At 45.6% G+C, this 22,963-nt stretch overlaps 1 protein-coding gene across 23 annotated transcripts in view; it reads right to left on the bottom strand.

The window, feature by feature from the left end:
* ZNF618 (zinc finger protein 618) overlaps positions 1-17,767 on the bottom strand; it is a 184,299-nt gene extending 166,532 nt beyond the window's left edge. For all 23 annotated transcript variants that reach the window (XM_081803441.1, XM_081803419.1, XM_081803422.1 and 20 more), the window contains exon 1: positions 17,612-17,767. In XM_081803441.1, coding sequence (XP_081659567.1) covers positions 17,612-17,644 — 33 coding nt within the window. In that variant the 5' untranslated portion in view covers positions 17,645-17,767. The remainder of the gene's footprint in view (positions 1-17,611) is intronic.
* Positions 17,768-22,963: the final 5,196 nt, after the last annotated feature.

The raw sequence follows: 22,963 nt of genomic DNA, 5'->3' as shown, positions 1-22,963 counted from the left end.
AAAAAAAACAGTGTTATACCTGTACACCCAGGGAATATCAGAGTCCAGAAAGAGACCCAAGTACATGTAAATTTAATATAAGGTAAAGATGACATTTCAAAACCAGGAGGAAAAGATGAATTATTCAGTTACTGGTGTTAGAGCAAGAAGCTAGCCGTTTAGGGGGGGAAAAAAAAAAAAGAGCCTGATCTCTATGCCCCTCCTCTAAAGCAAATATATTCCAAATAGATAAACAATGTAAATGTAAGAAAACTAGCTGTATAAAATAATAGAAGAAATAAGGATGAATGTTTTTTAACTTCTTTTTTTTGTTGCCAGGTATTGAACCTTATAAACAATTACGAGCACTCATGTACATCTCCCATGGTACACAAACACAGCTATTTCTTCTGTGTACATTCCTAGAAAACAAACTGATTTGTGAGGTAACATAAATGTTCAACTTTGGTTTTTCTCCCCCCACCTTAGCTATTGTTAAGTGTACAGTTCAGGAGTGCTAAGTATATTCACAGAGCTGTGCAGCAGATCTCTAGAACTTTCTAATCTTGCAAAACTGAAACTCTATACCCATTGAACAACAACTCCCCATTTCCCCCTTCCTCTGGAAACCACGATTCTACTTTCTGTTTCTGTGAGTTCCAACTACTTTCGATGTCTCATTTGAGTGGAATCACACAGTATTTGTCTTCTTGTGATTGGCTGATCTCACTTAGCACGGTGTCTTCAAGGTTTAGCCATATTTTATCATGCCATAGGATTTCCTTTTTTAAGGCTGAATAATATTCCATTTTATGTACAGACCACATTTTGCTTATCCACTCACCCATCAATGAACATATGGGTTACTTCCACCTCTTGACTATTGTAAATACCGCTGCAATCAACATGGGTGTATAATTATCTGAGATCCTGCTTTGAATTCTTTTGGATAGATACCCGGAAGCAGGATTGCCAGATCATATGATAATTCCATTTTTAATTTTTTGAGAAACCACCACACTGTTTTCCATCGCAGCTGCACCAACAGTACACAGGGTTCCAAATTTTCCACACCAACACTTACTTTGTTTTTTTTTTCTTTTTACAGTGACTATCCTAATGGGTGTGAGGTGACAGCTCGCTGCGGTTTTAAATTGCATTTCTCAAATGATCAGTGATGTTGAGTATATTTCCATATGCTTGTTGGCCGTCTGTATGATCTTCTCTGGGAAAATGTTCAAGTCCTCTGCCCATTTTTTTAAAAATCAGGTTATTGGGTTTTTTGTTGTCAAATTGTAGGGGATTCTTTATATATTCTGGAAACTAACCCTTTCTCAGATACATGACTTGCAAATATTTTCTTCCACTTTGTAGGCTGCCTTTTTGCTATAAATTCTTAATGTGGGCAAGTCTTTTCAACTATGACACCAAAAAAAATATAGTCAGAATCCAAAACACAAAAATGGAAGCATTTTAAAAGTAAACATTTTAGGGGTGCTGGGTGGCTCAGTGTCTGCCTTCGGCTCAGGTCATAATACCAGGGTCCTGCGATCAAGCCCCGCATCAGGCTCTCTGTTCAGCATGGAGCCTGCTTCTCCCTCTCCCTCTGCTACTCCCCCTGCTTGTACAGGCGTGCGCACGCTCTCATTCTCTCTCTCTCTCTCTGTCAAATTAATTAATTTTTTTAAAAGTAAACATTTTATTCAACCACTTCTAAACTGCACTTAAAAAAAAAAAGTCTAGGAAAAGAAATACTTGGAATCTGAATAGCAAAGAGTCAGTATCTCTAAAATCCAAAGAGCTTTACAAAAAAAATTAAGGAAAAGATAAACACCCCAAGAGAAAAACAGGCAAAACACTTGAACAGGCAATTCACAAAAGAAGAAATGCAAGTGGCTAATAAAAGTATACCAGGCAATGTTCAACCTCATTAGTTTGCCCATCAAGACCTCAACGATTAAAAACAGTGGCAATACAAGGTGATGGCCATTTGTATTGGATGTATAAGATGAGCACTCCGAATCTCTTCATAGAAAGGTAAATCGCTATCACCTGCAGGATGCGAGTATTATATGATTTAGCAATCAGCCTCTTAGAGAGTGATGATAAAGAGATGACCACACAAGCAAGAAACCCTGCACGTAAAGAGATTAGAAATAACCAAAATCCAATAGGGCACCGAGTTCAGGGACATATATACAGTAGAAATACAATGTAGTCAATAAAATAATAATGAAGATCTCTATTTACTGATGCAGAAAGATATCCAGGAGTTTAAAAAGAAAAAAGAAAGCGGACGCTGAACAGCATGTAGAATATAATCCCATTTGAATAAAACTGTAATTATATATATTTAAATATGCGGAGAGGGCGCCTGGGTGGCTCAGTTGGTTAAGCGACTGCCTTCAGCTCAGGTCATGATCCTGGAGTCCCTGGATCGAGTCCCGCATCGGGCTTCCTGCTCGGCAGGGAGTCTGCTTCGTCCTCAGACCCTATCCCCTCTCAGATGTTCTCTCTCTCTCATTCTCTCTCTCTCAAATAAATAAATAAAATCTTTAAAAAAATAAATAAATAAATATGCGGAGAGATAACTTAAATAATGTTGATCAAATGTGAACAGTGGTTGTCTCTGGGTGGTAGGATTTGGGGTCATTTTTTTTTAAGGAACAATCATATTTTTTCTGTACTGCTTTAAAGTTCTTGTAATGAATGTATTATTTTTACAACTGGGGGGAAAAAGAACCTATTTTCACTTGGAAGAAAAATAAAAGCAAGAATCAGCTCTTGTACAGCCATCTCACACTTAAAACAAACCAGAATGGAGTCAGCCGGGGGCCATGTGAACTGCTGAGTCCTGAGTTCGAATTCTGCCTCTGGCACTAATTACCTGAATGACCCTGGGCAAGTTACTTGGCTTCCCTGTGCCCCGTTTCCTCACCTGTAAAACAGACATGATGAAATTCTATGTCATGGAGTTATTTGGGGAATAAAGAAACCAATACTGAGAAAGTTCTCAATAATTATTAGCTTCATTCTCCCCTTTGAGCTCATCAGTGAAAGCACCCTAGCTGTATCTGGCCCATATTAGGTACTCAAAATGTGTCAGGTGATTTGAATGGGGTAGATGGATGGATGAACAGATAGTCATAAGAAGGACACACATCTGAAGGACAGAAAGATTATACGGGTGGGGGCGCCTGGGTGGCTCAGTTGGTTAAGCGACTGCCTTCGGCTCAGGTCATGATCCTGGAGTCCCGGAATCAAGTCCCACATCAGGCTCCCTGCTCAGCAGGGAGTCTGCTTCTCCCTCTGACCCTCCTCCCTCTCGTGCTCTCTGTCTCTCATTCTCTCTCTCGCAAATAAAAAAAAAAGAAAAAAGAAAAAAGAAAGATTATACGGGTGAATGGGTGGGTGGGTAGAGAAGGATGGAGAGATGAATAGCTAGACAGAGGGACTGATGGGTAGACAGACGGTATGCAAGCTTATATTTTCCAAAGATGACCACACCAATATACATCCCCCTCCTACACGTTCAATGTGATGTTGCTGCAACTCCATAGAGAGGTGGGGCTTATGTCTCTCCTCTTGAAATGGGGCATATTTCTGTAACTGCCTCAACCCGTAGATTGAGGTAGAAGTTATGCTACATGACTTCTGACACTAAATCATAAAAGGAGACACTGGGTCTGCTTGGCTCTATCTCTGTTGGGACATGTGCCTTGGGAGACTCAAGTTACCATATAGAAGTCAGGCCATGTATGAAGCCTCCATGCTGGAAAGACCCCATGAGATGGATGGATGGATGGATGGACGGACAGATGGACGGATGGATGCCCAAGGAACTCCAAGTGTTCAAGTCTTTCAAACCCTGGCACTAGACATGAGAGTGAAGAAGACTTTAAGATGACCCTGGCCACTGCATGACCACAATCACAGAGAGACCCTAAACCAGACCAACCAACTGAGCTACTCCCAAATTCCTGACCCACAAAACCATGGGAGACAGTAAGTAGTGTTGTGTTAAGCCACTAAGTTTTGAGGTGACTTGTTACACAGCAATAAGTATCTAATAAAGATGGTAAGAGGAGTCTGAGGTTGAATGCATGACCGCTCAATTGGGAGCCCTGGATATCAGTAACATCTTACGCTCAATTTCAGGTCTGGCACACTTCTCTTGTCTGTTCCAACAGCCTCCTGCTTACCTTCCTATTCCATGCCTTTCTCACTTCTGCTGTTTATACTTCCAAACGCCAGCCCTCCAAGCTCTGACTTGGATTAACTGCCCTCCTGCCCCTGAACAAACTAAGAGAACATGCTTTCTGAGCAACTAGTCCAAGCCCTGACTGCATAAGAGGGAAAACTGAGGCTCAAAGAGAGAAAGAAATTACCCCAGACTCCGGCTGAGTTAGAAGCAGGGCTCAGACTAGAGACTATGGTTCCCACCCTGAAGCCCAGAGTTATTTCTCCTCCAACAGCCTGTGGGCTCCAGGTATCCCTGAGTTTGAGTCCCGCCTCCACTGCTTACTGCCAGTGACAGGAGTCCCATCAGGACAGCCAGCATCACCGCAGGCCCTGGCTAGGACGTGCCAGAGCTCTTGGCTCCAAGCATACCTTACATCTGTCTGGGCATAAATTTGCATCCTGAATCCAGGAGGCCCCGGTTCCAAGTATGTCAAATGTAATTAATTACAGCAAACCTTCTGCAACTGTTTTCAAACGCAGTATTAAAGGCACTGTGCTCATGAAACACACAAGCCACTGGCCCGCCGAGGAGCGCAGGGAGCTGGGGAATGGGGGCCTGGGAGGCCCAGATCCAGGCCCCACGGAATGGGGAGGGCAAGTTCCTGAGACACTGGGGTCCAGTTCAGCCCCACAGCAAAGGGGAGGGCATCTGAGGGAGCTGGGTTCAAGTCCTAGCCAATCACCAATGCCACAACTTGGTCAAGTAACCTCCTCAACTGTAAGGGTGAATGGTAAGACTCTGCAGCTCAAAGGGCTATCTGTGAGCCTCGTCTCTGGCAATCATCTGAATTTGAAGCCAACTACCCCTACCAGCTGTGTAGCCTTTCACCCCTGATTCTCAACCCCCTCATATTAAAAATAAATAAATAAATACCCTTACTCTCCAGGGTGACTGTATTAACTGAGATAATAGATGTTAAATGGTAAGTCCAGCACCTGGCATATAAGAAGCACTTGGCAAATGTGCAATGATTACTGTACTTCAAGGCAGAAAAATTCTATTTTGTAAAGATCAAGTGAGATAAGTAAGAATGCTCAACTTCAGCCTTTCGATAGAAACAGATCCTGAGCAAAACAAGTTTGTAAGGTGGAATTTCCAACACGTGGCTCAAACTCCTTTCAAAACACTAACAGCAAGTGAACTAGGCTACAGAGTTTGAGACCTGTGTTCAAGTCTAGCCCTCCCTGCCCACCCCCTACACCGCACCCCCCCGACCCCACTGGGGCTAGCTGAGCCCACCCAGACCAGGCTGGAGATCAGGGGAGCTAGATGACCTCCCCACCCTACCAGCTCTGTCCTCTGCAGCAGTGTGCCCTCTGGGTCTTCCAGAAGCTTTACTTCCCAAATCTGTACATAGAGCAGACATGACTTAGCACTCAAGAGAATGGCCTGTGGCCACTCAGGACCCTAAATCCATAGCCCCTAATGTGACCCAGGTTTCTATGCCCAAACCAGCCCTGAACTACACTCTGATTCATAAACCCTGGTTAAACCCCAAAGACTAAATAGACTGGAATTTTTTGGCAAGCGGAGAGATTGCCGGGGGTAATCTTTTAGATTTGTTTTTGCTTGTCTTGTTAGATTTACTTTCTTCCAAAGTGTTTAATTAATGTTTAGGGGAATGAATAAGCAAAGTGGAAAACAGTTTAATTTTTTCTTCCTAAATTACCAATCTCTTTCTCTCTCTCGTAAATTCCCTCCATTTAACCACATCAGCCTTCTTCTCAATCCCAAGCTCTGAATCTTGAATTCTTCACCAGTGATCTGATGAAGCAAGCTGCTGTGTGACCCTGGGAAAGCCACGCTCCCTCTCTGGGGGGAGTGGATCTTTAGACCAGCATTGTCCAACAGAAATATAATACAAGCCATATAGGTAATTTCAAATTTTCTAGTAGCCACATTGTTCTAAAAAAAAGCGAAATTAATTTTAATAATTATTTTGTTTTTTTGTTATTGTCTTTTTAAAGATTTTATTTATTTATTTGAGAGAGAGAGAATGAGAGAGAGCACATGAGAGAGGGGAGGGCCAGAGGGAGAAGCAGACTCCCTGCCGAGCAGGAAGCCCGATGCGGGACTCGATCCAGGGACTCCAGGATCATGACCTGAGCCGAAGGCAGTCGCTTAACCAACTGAGCCACCCAGGCGCCCCAATAATTATTTTGTTTAACCCAATATATAAAAGGCTATGATTTTAACCTGTAATGAGTATTTTTTTTTTTTAATTATTACTGAAATCCTTTACAATCTTTTTTTCCTACGAAGCCTTCAAAGTCCGGTGTGGATTTTATATTTCCAGCGAGCCACACTTCAACTGCTCGAAAGCCACGGCCAGTGGTTACCAATACACACTAAACAGCACAGGCATCTCTACAGACTTTCTAGCTCTAGACTGCCCAGATCCAAAAAGATGACTAGCCTTACAACAAATTCCAATTCCTGCCCCAGGGGCCTCCTTCCAGGCCAGTTTCAGTTTTCTTTCAGATCAGTTTCACCTTCTGCTTTTCCAGCATACATCACAAGAAATGCGCACATAAACACACTTAAATTTTTAGTTATTTTTCCCAGTTGATGAAATTTAAAAAAACAAAATCTCCAGCATCCAAAAATGTATCTATTCTCTCTGGGTATTCTAAGTGCCCTGGCTATGTCTACTTAGCTCACAAAACTCTGAGCCCAAAATAAAGCAAAACGCAAACTCTCTGCAAAATTTCACCTGCTAAAAATTCCCATCCTTAATTCACTACAAAAATGTTGGGGCTGGTGGGAATTTGTCCAGTGGAGGCTCAAACCTGAGTGATAGAATGGCTAGCCCCTGGGGCATGCTGTCTCAGACAATAACATATCCAGCGAGCTAGCCAAAACAGCTCTGACTGAATGCTAGCAAACCACCAGCCAGGGGCTTGCCCAGGGACACTCCCAGGCCTCCTCCACTTTGCAGGACTCATTTCCACCCATGGGGGTTTCCTCCCCCACCCCTGGGTCCCCCGATTCCCCCAGGACTAGGGCTGGCCCCAGGGAATCAAAGATTCCATCCCTGACACGGAGCTCACTTCACTAGAAAGCGGGTTTTCCCAGGTTTTCTATAGCTGCCTGGGGCGCCAAGTATCACCTGACTCCATTTATTCTCTTTAGCTTATATAGGAAGCCTCCTTCTGCTGTGTCAGCCAAATTATTTTTATCATTTTTCTGTGGACTCAATACCATCCTCACCTCGGCCTCCCTCCTTTCCTTTTTAAGAAAAGAAAGGAGTTGTCACCAACATGTTTCTCCAGCTCTTCGCTGTTTATGAAGCACTTTTGAATCCATTAACTCACATGATGCTTGCAGGAAGCCCGTCAGGGATATACGAGTGGACTGTTCTCCCACTTATTGGATAAACAAACAGAGGCTCAGCGCCCAGCAGGTCACATATGTGATTGAAACGTGGGAACTGACTGGACAGGGAAAGTACAGACCCACCCAAGGCCTACAAACCCCAAACCCTTTAAACCTTCGGCTGGCATATAAAATGAAACAAGCAAAGGGACCAACTCACCTCGTGGGCACCCATCTGTGACTTCGAGTTTACATAATCTCCCAACAGGGCACTTACAATTAGTGACCAGTGCTAGTTAGAAAAATCCATGTGTAAAAAAATAACACCTATGTAGGGCTTCCAGTCTAAAAAGCATTTTCAAAATAAATGAATGAATGAATAAATAAGGGTGCCTGGGTGGCTCAGTCGGTGAAGCGTCTGCCTTCGGCTCAGGTCATGGTCCCAGGGTCCTGGGATCGAGTCCCGCATCGGGCTCCCTGCTCAGCGGGGAGTCTGCTTCTCCCTCTGCCTCTCACCCAGCTCTCATGCTCTCTGTTTCAAATACATAAAGTATTTAAAAAAAAATAAAATAAATGAACAAATAAGCATTTTCAAATACCTCCCCTCATTTGATTCTTATGAAGGACAATTTCCAAGCCATTTCCCAGATGCAGAAACCGGGATTCTGGGGGCTGAGAAACTCATCTGTGGTATTAAAAGCGTGCAAACAGCAAATGTGTCGCAAACCCAGGTTATGGTCCAGGAACCGAGGGCCTGCCTTGCCCCTCAGCCATGTCATCTATACTACATGAGTGAGTGAGGGACACTGCCCAACCCAGTGGCCCAGGCACCAGCAACTCCCCCTTTGAAATCTGATCACTCTGGGATCAGGCAAAGAAGCAGGTCACCCAGCCCTGCTTTGATGACAACCCCAAGGGTATCTAATTATAACAGGGAGGGAAGGGAGGAGCCAGAATCCTCTATTTCTCAAGACCAAATTAACTTTAATTTCTTTTGACACAGCGTATGTGCAAGTAATAGGAAAAGCATTGGTTGAGGAGTTAGGAAATATGAGGCTTCAAGTTCCACCTCGGCCTAGTCACTGAGGTTTTGGGCAAGGAACTGCACCTCTTCGCACGCACATGCGTGCGTGCGTGTGTGTGTGTGTGTGTGTGTGTGTAACTAGATCAGGAATGACAAACCGGCTTCATGTCGATTAGCAATGTCTGCCACAGGCTTGAAAATAAGGGGCAGCAGTATGTATATATTACTTATTTACCAGCCCTGGACTAGACGTTGTACAAATAACATGTTGCAAGTGAAAAGCACCCTGCCCTTTACAAAGCTTTCTTCTCACTATCCCTCACAACTTTTTACAAGAACCCAGTGCTGAGGGTATCATCCATCCCTATCATCCCCATCATCCCCACTTTACACATAAGGAAATCAAAGTGCAGGGAAATCAAGAACTCTGGCAGAGATCAATAAAGCAGCGGAGCAGAGAGGGAAGCCAAGCCTTATCTCTTCAACTTCGACCTGTTTGTTCTACCCTGGAAATGTCAAACTGGTATTCCGTCAAACTGGTATTCCACCATGGGCAGGACACTAAACCTCCCCTCCCCCATGGGCTTCTTACACCTTTCAGAGAAGGGGCACAGCAAAGTTATGAAACCCACCCAAAGACATGGAAGGAAAGGGGTACTAATTCAAAGTTCCAAATGCTTCTCCCCAAGGCCAAGTCCTGTCCTCACTGCACGAGTGGAGAAGCCACGCCCAGAGCTAAGTGAGGTAAACAAGAGCAGAACTGGAAGTCCCTCATGTCACATCCCACCCCACCAGGAACATGACACCCTACCTCAATTCCAAGATGCCTTCAACTGTTAAACACACCATGGGTTCTGTAACAGCTTTTGCTGGAGAAGAAAATAAGAGGGAATGTACTAACAGGAAACATCTATTGTAAGACACATCCTAATTTCAGAAATTTGAATATGTTGGAACATGACCATCGAGGAAATACGGTCTCCCTCAGACTGGGATCCTGTGCTCACTTGCTGGGCTGGGCCCGAAGTGTGAAAAGTGACAGTGTTTTATAAAGCTTACAGAAAAAAAAATTAAGCAAATAAACAGAATGTTCTCAATTTTCTCCTATAGATTTTCCATGAATCTTTGGCATAATGCAAACCACAATCCGACCAAAGATGGGGTCTGATTGAACATGGAATCACACATTTAGCTGCTACGTTAAGGTGTTGCAGGTGTTCTGCAGAAAGCCCCCCGATGCCCCGTTCCTGGGCCCATGACCAAGACAACCAGCTCCCAAAGCAAACACAGTACCTAGTACCTCAAGGTTTTCCCCATTTCCACCTTAGAAATGCTGAGACCATTCGCTATACCTGCCAATTAGCCATCTGGATGATGACCCTACCTGGCCCCTCATCCATTTTAAAGAAATTGTTTATACAAGAGAAGTGAGTGAAGGGGGTGGGAAACTCTTTTTAAAACTCCCCAAGATGTGTAAAATTCAAAGGAGTGTTATCCCCATTCAAGGAGTCCCCTCTGATTGATTACTCCAGCTCTAAAAAAAAAAGAAAGGTGCTTAGGGCTCCCTAGTTAAAACAGTGCTTCTGACCAAATGGCCAAACCCAAATTGGTCACCGACTCTTCACTAGACTCAAATCTGACTGATCTGAGCTATTCCCAAAAATCAAATTAAGTCATCAAATATTTATTGAGCTGCTGCTCTGTGCCAGACCCTAAAATGAATAACCCATGCTCTCTGCCCTCAAGGAACTCACAAGCTGGCTGGAGAGAGAGAAATGCAAACAAGCAACTCTCATCTGTGGGCCCACAGTATTTGGGAAGTACTGCAGGGGGGGCACAGATGAAGTCCACCTGGGCCGGTGTGGGGGGCTGCACAGAACAGGGCATGCACGGGGTCTTGAGGGGGCTGTTCTGGCTCCTCCAAGCAGAGATGAATAAGGGGAAGGGCCCTAAAGACAGGAGGCCCAGGGGGAACAGAAGCTCGAAGGTACACAGTTCGCCCAGGATTAAGATTTATCCCTTTTAAAGACTGTGCCACAGGCTTTGCAACAAATCCAGAAATATTCAGAGGAGCTAGAGCATCCCTGGAATGAAAGCATTAGGAACACTTTGACAAGACGCGTAAGGTCCAGGAGACGTCTCATCCTGGTCTGTTTTTAGAGCAACAACCAAAAAAGTGGACAGTTTCTGTTGTTACCTAACTCCATCTTATTAAAGATAAGCCCCCAGGTTTCCAGAACTATCAAAACTGTGGTCACTGCGACTCGATATCCCCCAACAGAGACTCGCCAGCCACTGGGTCAAGAGGTAACTAACATGTGATGACCGCCTTCTAAGAACCATCTTCCAAGGACTGGCTGGGTCTTTTCCCACGTGCTGCTTCATTTAATCGTAAATCAACCCATCAGGGTCAGGATGATTACCCCCCTTTTTCCCGATACAGAGGCTGTACCTCCAAAACCAGGAGTGTCTCTCCCAAAGTAACACAAAGCTAACCATGCCATGGGGTAGGATTCCAAACTCTGGTCTGCTTGACCTCAAATCCCGCTTTCCATTTCACCAACTGGGCAGAGGTCAGAAATTGTCTATGCTTCCAGGGGCGCCTGGGTGGCTCAGCCATTAAGCATCTGCCTTCAGCTCAGGTCATGATCCCAGGGTCCTGGGATCGAGCCCCACATCGGGCTCCCTGCTCCGCGGGAAGCCTGCTTCTCCTTCCCGCTCCCCCTGCTTGTGTTCCCTCTCACACTGTCTCTCTGTCAAATAAATAAAATCTTTAAAAAAAAAAAAAAAAAAAAGAAATTGTCTATGCTTCCGACCTAAGGCCCTGAGGCCCATCCAGGGGGGATTCTTGGGTGGTCCCATGTTCAGTTCAGACACGGATCCCACTGACAGACCATCTCTCCCCGCAACGTCCTCCTTCCTCTCAGATCCCAATGCTGGTCCTTCCCACCTGCTGTCTTCCGACATCTTCATCCTTCTTTAGGCCATACTTTACTTAAAACCCACCCCCTGCACCTGTACTTCTCAACTTCAAGGGCACACATGCCGAGATACATCATCCTGGGGTTTCTAGCCATCATCTGTCATGTTTAACTGAAGTGCTCTGGCCTGATCCTGGCAGAAGACTGCTCTGGGACAAATACAAGATGTGGACCACTTCAGCCAGAAGAGGCTAAACAGTAGAACTCTTCACTACAGGCTGCACCACCACAGAGCATCTAGGGCTCAGGAAGGAAGGCCCACCAACAAAACCAAGAGCTTTGAGGGGCGCCTGGGTGGCTCAGTTGGTTAAGCGACTGCCTTCGGCTCAGGTCATGATCCTGGAGTCCCGGGATCGAGTCCCGCATCGGGCTCCCTGCTCGGCGGGGAGTCTGCTTCTCCCTCTGACCCTCCCGACCCTCCCCCCTCTCATGCGCTCTCTCTGTCTCTCTCTCTCAAATAAATAAATAAAAAAGAAATCTTTAAAAAAAAAAAAAAAAACCAAGAGCTTTGAAAGATGTGTCACTAACCTCCCGAGGCCACCCCGTAACAACAACTAGATGGAACACTGGTCTCGCCCTGTGCTGTCCAAGACGGAAGCCACAAGCCACATGTGGCTACTGAGCACGTGAAGTGTGGCTGGTCAGAAAAGACTTAATAGCTCCCAAAGAAGGACTACAAAATATCATGCTAACAATTCTTTATATGAATGAGATACTGAAAGGATGGTATGCTGTGGATATACTGGGTTAAATAATCATATTATTAAAATTAATTCCACCGGTTTCTTTTTACTTTCTTTAGGTGTCACCAGAAAGCTTAACATTATGTGTATGGCTCACATTTGTGACTCAAATTCTCTTTCCATGGGATAGTACCGGTCTGAAACACGTAACAGATGAGGAGACAGAGCACCTCGGGAGTTTTCAGGAAGCGCATACATCAAAATACAGACACTCACAGAGTCCAATTAAAATTTAAATACAGCACAAACACAAAGGCTCTAACCCCAGAAAAACTCCTACGGCAATTTGAAGTAAAAGTGCGGAAGAAAAAGTAAGTGTGGCTGCTCGCTCCCCCACCAAGACGGGTATTCCAGGTTCCTTAAAAAATCTCCTTTCCGGCAACAGAAGGCGGCAGAGATGCTGCCTTCCCTCTAGCACCTGTCGTTCCAGGCTTCTCCAAAGCCAACAAGCTGGGGTGTGTGCCCAACCGCCGGGCAGCTGAGACTTCTTCCCAGTGGCCCGAAAGGCAGGCTCAGCCAGGGGAAAAAAACCATGTGGCACAGGACACCTACTCCACAGGGTTCACGTCAAAGTCAACTGGGATAGGGGCGCCTGGGTGGCTCAGTCGTTGAGCGTCTGCCTTCGGCTCAGGTCATGATCCCAGGGTCCTGGGATCGAGCCCCGCATCGGGCTCCCTGCTCCGCGGGAAGCCTGCTTCTCCCTCTCCCACTCCCCCTGCTTGTGTTCCCTCTCTCTCTGTCTCTCTCTCTGTCAAATAAATAAATAAAATCTTAAAAAAAATAAAAATATAAATAAATAAATAAATAAAATCTTTAAAAAAAAAAGTCAACTGGGATAACAAGTGAGAAAAGAAGAGTCGAACTGGGAAAGTGCAGGGTATCTGCAGCACATCAAGGTGGTCATCAGTCCACTACCTTGCCAACTCCTTTAACAGTAGGAATTACATTTATCGTGCACACAGATCGGCACACGGAAATAAAACAGAAGTTTCGTGAGACAACACTTACCTTCCATACTGTGCTATGCCTCTGCCCTTTGGTGTCCTTTTATGTTCCATTCCGTTCTTTTTTTACGCTGACCATGAGCCACGAAATTGATTTTACAGTGGGTCACGAACCGCGACCTCGCCCTGGGTATGGCCAATAAGAGGTGCAGTCCTTGCTCTGTGATGCACACGGCACCCCTCTCTCTCTCCAGAACCCAGGCATCCAGATGGGACCTCAGAATCCTTCTCAACACAGTGCTCCAGGCAGCTACAGCCAATCACTTGAAGTCAGAATCAGGGATGAAACCTATTTATTATTATCCTTGTTCTGATCCAAAGCTCTCAAAAACTGAGGCTCAGAAGGAAAAAGTGATTTGTCCAAGGTCATAGAGCAAGACCTTGGGTGAACTAGGGCTCCTGTGGACCCACAAGGCCACTTCACTTTACATCACCAGGGAGGAGACACTACTGACCCCAAACATAACAAGAGCATGGAAAAAATTTAAATTTTCACCACGACCACGGAAAGTCAGCTTATACATCCATTAAAACACGGCAGGGGAAGTTCTTATCACCCCATCAAGGAGAAGACATGAGGATTCGGAGGTCAGAGGTAGCAGCATGCCAAGAGCGGAGTCAAAAGTTGGGGGGGGAGGGGGAGGAGACACTGTATGTGACAATGGAGGAGTTTTTAAACTCTGTTTCTCAAATGAAACAAACCACTGGCTGTTTATTTTCTAGAACCAGGGAGAGGTCAGCCTTATACTGACCAGCCATCTTTGTTGCTTTTCTTCTGCAAAAGCAAGAGCCCTTGTTCAAGTTCACCTCTGTGCAGGGCTGAAAGTATAAGCAAACCCTTTTTCCTAGTTTGGTCCAAAGTCAAGCTGTAAAGCAGGCCCTTGAAATTTCAAACCTTATTAGAAAAAAAAAAAAAAAAACTCCTTAGGCAGAAAAGCAAAACATTAAGTAATAAGAGTCTCTACTGTAAAACAGTATAAATGATCTTTCACCAAAATAACTCAGCCCATCATCAAATTACCACCCCTCGAGTCCAATTCGCCAGATTTTTTTGCCCAATATTATAAGACAGTTTGGTGAACAGACACAGGTTAATAAAAATGAGCTCATATATCCATTTCTGGTCACACTTCCATCTAAAATAGGTGAGAGAGGCCAAGGCCTAGGTCAGATCTCAGTCCTGGGAGACGCCAATAGAAACAAAAGAGAACTGACCCCGCCCCCAACAGTACCATCACGCACCTCTATTTCCTTTACAACAAACATGATCAGGATAACCAATTTTTTTTTTTTATAAAAGGAAAAAACAAGTCTACAAAACAGAAATGATTTTCAATTCCTCACGGGGGTCCCCTTGAAACCAGACAACACAACAAAATTTCACAGAATGGAATTGAAGGAATCTGAGTTGTGTGTCAGGAGACCCAGGACACACAAAGGGACGTGCTGCAATATTTGTCATTCCTTGCACCAGAAATAACCTGTGATCTACAACCCTGACTTTTTCTCAGATGCCCAGTAGGGGTGCCCACCTACCCCTCCCCAACCCAGGGCAGAGCTCCCCTCCATCACTTGCTAAACTCAGTCCTACTGTCTCATGAGGCCTCCAGAGCCCTTGGAAATTACAAATTCTTTGACCGTCCTAGGCATTGGCCTAAATAATTCAACAGAAAAAAAAAAATTTTTTTTCAATTATGCTACTTAAAAAAAAAAAAAAAAACTCATTCCAAATATGTCAGAATATGGCCGGTCAGCCCTGAAGGATGTTGTTACTAAAAAAATAAAATCTCCCAAATGCAATGGTGATGATGGGAAATGTCGAACCTCTGCCACCGTCAAATATATTTCACAGATTTCGCATCCCCTCAGAAATTTGAATCCCCACAAAATGAGGTGGGAATCCACGAACTGGGGCCACCATTTTTGCCAAGACCAGCTGGTAGCCAGCGAAAGGGACACAGGGTTTCCAGTCCTAGCCCTGTGTGACCCACCATGACCCCCACACAAGGTTCCACCAAGATCCCACCCTGCCAATGCTAACAATATTCCCCCCTCCTCTGAACAGAAAAATTAAAACTTTTTTTTTTTTGGGTTCAAAATCTCCAGCAAGTTCAACCAGATACTAATTCATCACAAATAACCCTTCAACTTTGGGTGGCTACCTTATTTTCATCTGCTAAATTTCAATTCAGTCAGTATTTGTCCTCTAAAAAAAAAATTTTTGTTTTCACCTTCATTTGATTTCATATTAAGGCCGAAAAGCTACATCAAATCCTGTTTGCATTTGTGCTTTTATGTTCCAAAGGCAAGTACCTTTGGGGCTGGCTTTTGTGTCTATTTTCATTTTTTCTTCCTTTTAAAAAAATTAAATTTTGATGCTAGAATCAGCCAAATTGGTGTTTTACCCCATTTTTTCAGCAAACTTAGGTGTTCCACTAGAGAAAATGGATAAGAATCAAAATTTTCATCTCCTCTCTGTCCTCCCTTCTTTTATCTTTCCTTCTTAAGTCAGTAAAATTTGTGTTTTTTTTAATCACAGACCCCCCCAAAATGATCAAAGCGAATGGATTTTCTTTTCCCCTTTCAAAGTAATCAAATTTGTGAAAAATACCAAATGCTAATGAACTATCAACCCCACATCACAATCAAAAAGGCCTAAAACCAATCTGGATTTCTTAAAAAATAATAAATTTTTCAAATTGGAAGAGTAAGCAAGCACAGAGAATGGAAAATTCTCTCCTACCAAGGATTCTTCAACCCTTGTCTTTATCAACTGATTCAGTTGCATGTCATAAAAAATGAGCTTCTGTGAATCCACTGTTAGTTTTTTCATAATAATGTTAATTATGCATATCTTATTTTAATGGCGGTCTCTCCTACAAATCTGTGGGCTACTCAATTTGTATAATGTAATGAATTTACATTTTTTTCACTGAATATTGCTCAAAAAAGGTTCCTGACATTTTCTAGATAAAACAACAACAAAAAAAGAAATGCCTAGACCTTTCAGGAAACAAAATCAGAAAATAGTCTTAATTATCCCATCAAAACAAAAAACAAAAAAACAACACAAAACAACACAAAACCCAACAAATGCAGGAAAAAAACATAGGATTTCACTCTAACTTTTCCAGTTTCTGTTTTTCTTTAGAACCTTGGGATTTAAATGCAGTAAAATGTAAATGCAAAATTGGAAAAAAAAAAAAAAACTACAATTTTTGGGTGTGTCCAAAGCCAACATTTTAGGATCTATTTTCTCTTTTAAATCCTTCCCTCTTGAAAACAGAAAAACTTTAAATATTGCCAAATGGCAAAATTAGTCTTTTCTGCCCACTGGGCTAAACAAGTTCCAAATTACAATGAAGTACAATTTCTAATGGCTTCATAAAGCCAATTCTCCCAGTTTTCTCTAAACTCAACAATTTCCCTCCTTTCCTCATTCCAATTAGTTTTTTTGTCAAACTAAAATGAGTTAGGAAGCCAAAATGACTTCGGTTTTAGGAGGCTTTCTGCTTTCTCCCCCTCAAAAACTGAATTCATTCAAATTCCAGCTTAATTTTCATTTACATATTATCTGGATTTGGCTTCAGAAATAAAAATTGTCTCCATGCTCCCAGAAAGATCAAAGTGAAAATTTTCACCCCCAAAAAGAAAAAAAAAGAATCCTTTCCCCTTCCACTGCCTTATAGTGCAAACTTTTGAAAAAATAAGAAATAAAAAATATTTCTTTTCAATTTTAATTTCTTTTTTTATTTACAAAATAGTATCCTCTAGGTGGCGTCGTTTTAATGGGAAAAAACTACCGTTTGAAGAAAAATTAGAAAAAAAAATTGAGAAAGGGAAATATGGCCTAAAAAAAAAAAGATTGTTGCAAAGATGGGGGGCCAGAGGGGAAAGACCTCCCGGGGGGTCATCAGGGACCCCCGAGCGCAGAGGGGGTCAGGAAGAAATTGCAAATTTGGGGGGGAGGGGGGAAGAGCTGGAAGGGGTTGCATTTTTGCAAAATGTGAATTGTCCAAACTGAAATGGCTGCTCTGTTCTCTCGCCGCTTTGTTTTCTGGGCTCCGGTCCGAGCCCGGGGCTGGAGGGGGCGCTGGGTGGGGGCCCGAAGAGACCCCCGCGTCACCCCCAGCCTCCTCACGCCCCGCGGCGCCCGGGGGGGCTCCCCAGACCCCGACCCCCCGGTTTGCGCCCACAAAAAGCCCGCAAACGTGCCCAGGCACTTTGCATTTTGCAAATCTTGCAATGAAGTGGCGCAGCGCCCCGGGCCCCGGCCCCCCGGGGTCCCCCGCGCGGTGCATGCCCCCGGCCCCCCGTCGTACCTGCGGAGCCGCCGCGCCGCCCGGCTGGTTCATGGGTCCGTGCGGGAGGAGGCGGCCCCGGCGCGTCCTGCTCCTCCCGGGCCGGGCTGCTGGTGCGCGCACAATGCCGCCGCCGCCGCCGCCGCCGCCGCCGCCGCCGCCGCCGCCGCTCCCTCCTCCGCCCGCCCCGCTCAGGCCGGGGGGGCGGGGGCGCGCGGGGGGGGGGCGCCCGGCCCTCGCCCCCACCCCCGGCCCGCACCGGCCGCCGCCGCCGCCGCCGCCGAGCCGCCCCTCGCGGGGCCGCCGCCGCCGCCGCCCCCCGCCGCCCTGCCCGCCCCCGGGCCGGCCTCGCCGCGCGGCCCGCGAGCTCCGGGCCTCGGCCTCGGCCTCGGCCTCGGCCTCCGCGCCGCCGGCCTCCGCGCCGCACACAAAGCCGGCCGGCCCCCGGGCGCGCCGCTCCGGCCCGCCCGCCAACCCCGGGCCGCGGCGCCGCCGCCCCCCAAACTTTCCCGCGCCGCGCCCTGCCCTCCCCGCGCCCCCCGCGCCCGCCCCCCGGCGCCCCTCTGCCCGCCCCCCGCTCGCCAGCCCCTCGCAAAGGTCATGTTCGCGGTGGAAAAAAAGTTTGGGGAGCCGCCTCTTGGCGGAACACAAGGGGTTAATGGGAACTCTTCTGCTCCCCCCCAGCCACCCCCCAAAAATCAGATTGATTTTTTTAAATAAAGTTTGAAGAGCTGGCCTTATGGAGGCATTGCGAGGCTCAGTGGGATGTTCCTCTTGCCCCTGCCTGCCCCCTTCTCCAAAAAAAAAAAATCTAATATCATTTAAAAATAAAAGTTTGAAGAACCAGCCCTGGGTCGGACAAGAGGGTTTAAGGGGACTCTTTTTAGCCACCTCCCAATCAGACGGATTTTAAAAATAAATATTTGAAGAGCTGCTTTTATGTGAAATGCGGGATGAAGAGAATATTTCTGTCTACCTTTGTCAACATTTTTTTTTAAAGAACAGATTTATATTAAAAATAAAAGTTTAAAGAACTGGCCCTGGGTGAGACACTAGGGGTTAAAAGTTAAGGGGGTCTAGCCCCCTCCCATATCCCCCAATCAATTTGATATTAAGAAGAAAAATTTGAGAAACTCTATGTGAAATACATTGTGAACAAGAACATTTCTATCCAACATTCAAAATATCAGATTTTTTTTTTTTTTTCTAATTTAAGGAACTGCCTCGCTATGATTTGGGAAGGTCTAACCAGGACTTTTTTTTCCCTGTCTTCACCTCCCAAAAAAAAAAATCTAATTTTTTTTTTTTTTTTTAATTAAAAGTGTGAAGGATCTAGCCCATAACAACACAAGAAGGATTACTGGATCCATCCTACATCTCCCACAGATGATTGATTTTTTTTTTTTTAGAATAAAACTTTGAAGAACTGCCCATATATGAGATGAGAAAAATCTTTCTTCACCCCTCCGAGAAAAATGTAAGGATCCTTTTTAAAAAATAAACACACTGGAAATTAAGAGTAAACAGGTATCTTTCCTCTGTTCCCAGCTTAAAAAAATCAAAACAAATTTTTTTCTAATGTTTAAAGAGCTGGATCAGTAGGAGATAGGAAGAGGTTTTTTTCCCAGAATTTTTTTCCCTGCACCCCTCAGAAAAATTATTATTTTTTAAATGTCAGGCAACTAAGGAACTGTATAGGAAAATACTCTCTCCCTGTAGAAGCAAAATATGGGAATATAACGCTACATAAGACGCAGAGAATTAAGAGGCGCAACTCTTCCCCAGACCAAACACACAAAGTTAAGAGGCATCTTCGAACCATTCCCTCCTCTGTAAAACGTTGGAGTCATTAAAAATAAAAAGTGGCCATTTCCCTCCCAGCCAGCCTGGCCAGTGTGTCCCTGGCAGAGATCTGGCGTCCGCTGCCAAGGCTGCTGTAGGGCAGGCACTGAGAGGAGCAGGTCAGCCTGTGGAATTTGGCAGAGTTGGGCTCCCATGAGCCCTGGGCATACGTGATGGCCAGGCAGCCCCCTGCCCGCCTGCCCCTCATCCACCATGTGGCTGAGGCCTTGTTACCCAGAGAGATGCTCCAGGTTTGATTTCTCTCTGGCTCCATTCCTGTGTGAAAGTTTCTGGGCACCTGCCTCAAGGCTAAGCCCTCTCCTCTACCCAGTGGAGCCAAGCCTATCTTTAGGCCCTGAAGTCGAAAGAAACTGGACCCAAATGACACTGAGTCTCAGTCCCCGTGACTCAAAGCTGTAGGGGACCAAAGGAAAAAAAAAATTAATCCTGCCCTGTCAATGTGGAAAACATGATGCAGTAAGTATTCACCGAGCTCTTACTTTGTAGCAGGCATGTTGTGTCTAGCAAAGCAGACACACACCTTAAAGAGGAGGATTGCTTGCAGCAGCCCTTCTCAAACTTCAGCAACTCACCAGGAGGGCCTGTTCAAACACAAATTTATTGGGCCCCACCCCAGAGTCTCTGATTCAGTCTGGAGTAGGAACTGAGAATTTGCATTTCTAACAAGTTCCCAGGTGATGCTGATGCGTTGGTCTAAGGTCCACACTGTTTAAACCATTGCAAAAAGGTGCCAACAGCAAAATGCACAGGTACAGGAGAAAGAGGAAGGACTCAAACCAACCCCGGGGTGGGGGGGGCGGGGGGGGCGGTTAGCAAAGACTCCAGGAGAAATAACATCCAGCTGGAAGGTGGGTAGAAGCATCCTTCCCCTCTAGCTCTTAATCAGATGGCAGCCTCTCTCTAGATCAAGGATCCTTAAATCCTTGGATAGGTGTGGGGATCCATAACTAAACAATTTTACATCTTAAGCAAATTTATGTCTCTATGTGCATTTGGGGAGAGAAAATCTCTGCCTTTCACCAATTTCTCAAAAGGGTCAGTGACCCCAACCTAGAATGATCTGCAACCTAGAATGATTTCCAGGTAGAGGCGCCTGGAAAATCATCCTGGGTCTTTCTCATTCTCTTTCTGGAATCACTGCAAGCCCTTTCTGCTTCTCGACTACCCGCAGGCCACAGGAACTGGGCTTCCTCTCCCATTAGCACACCCCGACAGAGTGCCCAGGGTGCATTCAACACTGCCTAGAGAGGCATGTCCTCAACAAGGGTCCCAGGTCTGGAGGGTCTGTCCCTTCTTCACTCTGTCCCTGCTGGGCCATGAAGGGTATGCTAAAAACACGAAGATTGAGCTTGATGCCTTCCTGAAAAAATCCAGTTTCTAAATGAATGCACACATTTCCCAACCAACAGTGGAAACTACCCAGTCACTCAGAGCTGTGATCTGGCCCCACTCTGGAGGTTAACAAAGGGGAGGTAGACTCACCACAAGCAGGGGACTAGGAAGAGGGAAAGGACAGGGAGAGGAGATAAAGTACGTAGTAAGATCCCAGGGGGTGAACCCCAACCTGCTGAGTGATGGAACAGGCACCATAATATCACAGAGAAGGAATGGAGTGGCCGTGGGTCACAGCTGCTGAAGAACAGACACATACCTGAGGTGCCAACTTAGTCCAGTGGGACTCCAAAGGCTTGCCCATCCTCGAAGGGCCCATCATTCAGTGACAACCGTATGTTCATCAGTTTCTGAAAACTTCTGACCCTGTCCATGTCCAGGCCCTGCCTTCTGAATCAGCATTGCCGCGCTAACACCTACAGCATAATTATGAAGAGCCCAGGCTGTGGGGTCAACCGCCTGACATCTGTGCCTGGCTCTGGCCCTCACAGACTACATGATCTGAAGCAGACAACACAGCCTCTCCTTGCCTTCAGTTCCTCATCCTTCAAATGGTGCTAACAGCAGTACCTACCTCATAGGGGCCCTCAGAGGACGAAATGAGAGAAGACAGGTAAAGCTTTTAGAAAGTGCCTAGTGTCAAGAAAGCACCCCATCCACGCCCTCCGTTGGAATCACAGACATGTGTTTCTCACCTCTGCCACCGACTGACTAGCTCCATGGCCCTGGGCTCCCGGCTTAATCTCTAAACCTTAGTTTCCGTCTCTGTAAAATGGGGGCCCCAAAACCTACCAGTCTTAGCAACACTCTTTTAGCTGTAACCAGCAGAAATGAAATCATGCTAAACTTAAAAAAACGGGGGGAGGGAATATTTTGTTAAGTTAGGAGGTAGATCATGGTACCCAAGGGCAGGAAATGAAATGAAGCCTTAAGAGGATTTGGAGCCAGGAACTAGAAGGTCATCAGGAAGGGGCTTGCTTTCTACCTCATTCTGGGCCACAGGTTTCTTTTTTTTTTTTTTTTCTTCAAAATTATTCCCTAAATGTGTTTTTCTATAGGGGGAGAGGAAGAAGCAGGCTCCCCACTAAGCAGGGAGACCAACGACGTGGGGCTCGATCCCAGGACCCTGGGATCATGACCTGAGCCGAAGGCACACACTTAACCGACTGAGCCGCCCAGGCACTCCTTAGGGCCACAGGTTTCTTGACGTCACAGCCCTATGTCATTTCTCTGTCTCTCTCTCTCCCTCCCTCCCTTCTTCTCTGCCTGTCTCCATGCGGGTACTCTCTGTGTCTCTGAGCACACAGTCAAAATGGCTGCCCCACAGTCCTCTAGGTGCTAACAGGTGCTGACCAAGTATCTCCATGCTTCAGTCCAAATTCTCAGGGCAGAGATGCGATTGGCCAAGCTTGGCTAGATGCCACCAGGAGCCAATCATCTATGACCAAAAGGAGCAGGCTCATATAATGCCCATAAACTTCTGAGACCTATCCCTGAGGGAAGGGGGTGTGGTGGGTGGGCAGACCCCTCTAATGTTGAACCTCTTAGAAGATTATGAGGATTTGCTGAGATCAGGAGTATAACAGTGCCCAGCTCAGGGCCTGACACACAGACACACACAAAAGGTATGCTTCCTCCTGCTGGAGTCTGAAGACATTTGAGATAACCAGGGGTTGAGGATAGCAAGATTTTGTCAGGTGTCAAGCTTTTGTCACAGGCTCCTGAGGAGAACAAGGAGACAGGAATTGTCCCAGAAGTGACCTTCAGGTCCCAAACAGAACCGGAGGCTTGGCTAAAATTTTGTGGGTAGAGTTTGGTGGAAGAGACCATTCTAGAGTGAAACAGTAGGTCCTCAAGGGTATGGGACAGAAGGAAGGCAAGGAATTCACAAAATGGTGTCTTCTTCCCCAAGTGGGCTTCCTTTTTTTAAGCCTAGGCAATGAGAAGTACTCTTTTGTAACAGCCCAGCCAGGGAGACTTGGGCTCCCCAAGTCTCTACTCAGTGGAAGAAAACCACACAATCCAGTCTTATAAAATCTCTTAGCAATTTATCAAACAAGATGGCAGCATTTTCTTACTTGACCTGCTACTTCTTTGGAGTGGGCAGGGATGGCACAA

Source organism: Leptonychotes weddellii, chromosome 14, assembly GCF_054177405.1.
Source record: "Leptonychotes weddellii isolate Sample4059 chromosome 14, ASM5417740v2, whole genome shotgun sequence".
NCBI classification, from domain to species: Eukaryota; Metazoa; Chordata; class Mammalia; order Carnivora; family Phocidae; genus Leptonychotes; species Leptonychotes weddellii.
Note: the sequence above shows the minus strand (reverse complement) of the source record. Positions and strands in the feature narration are given on the sequence as shown.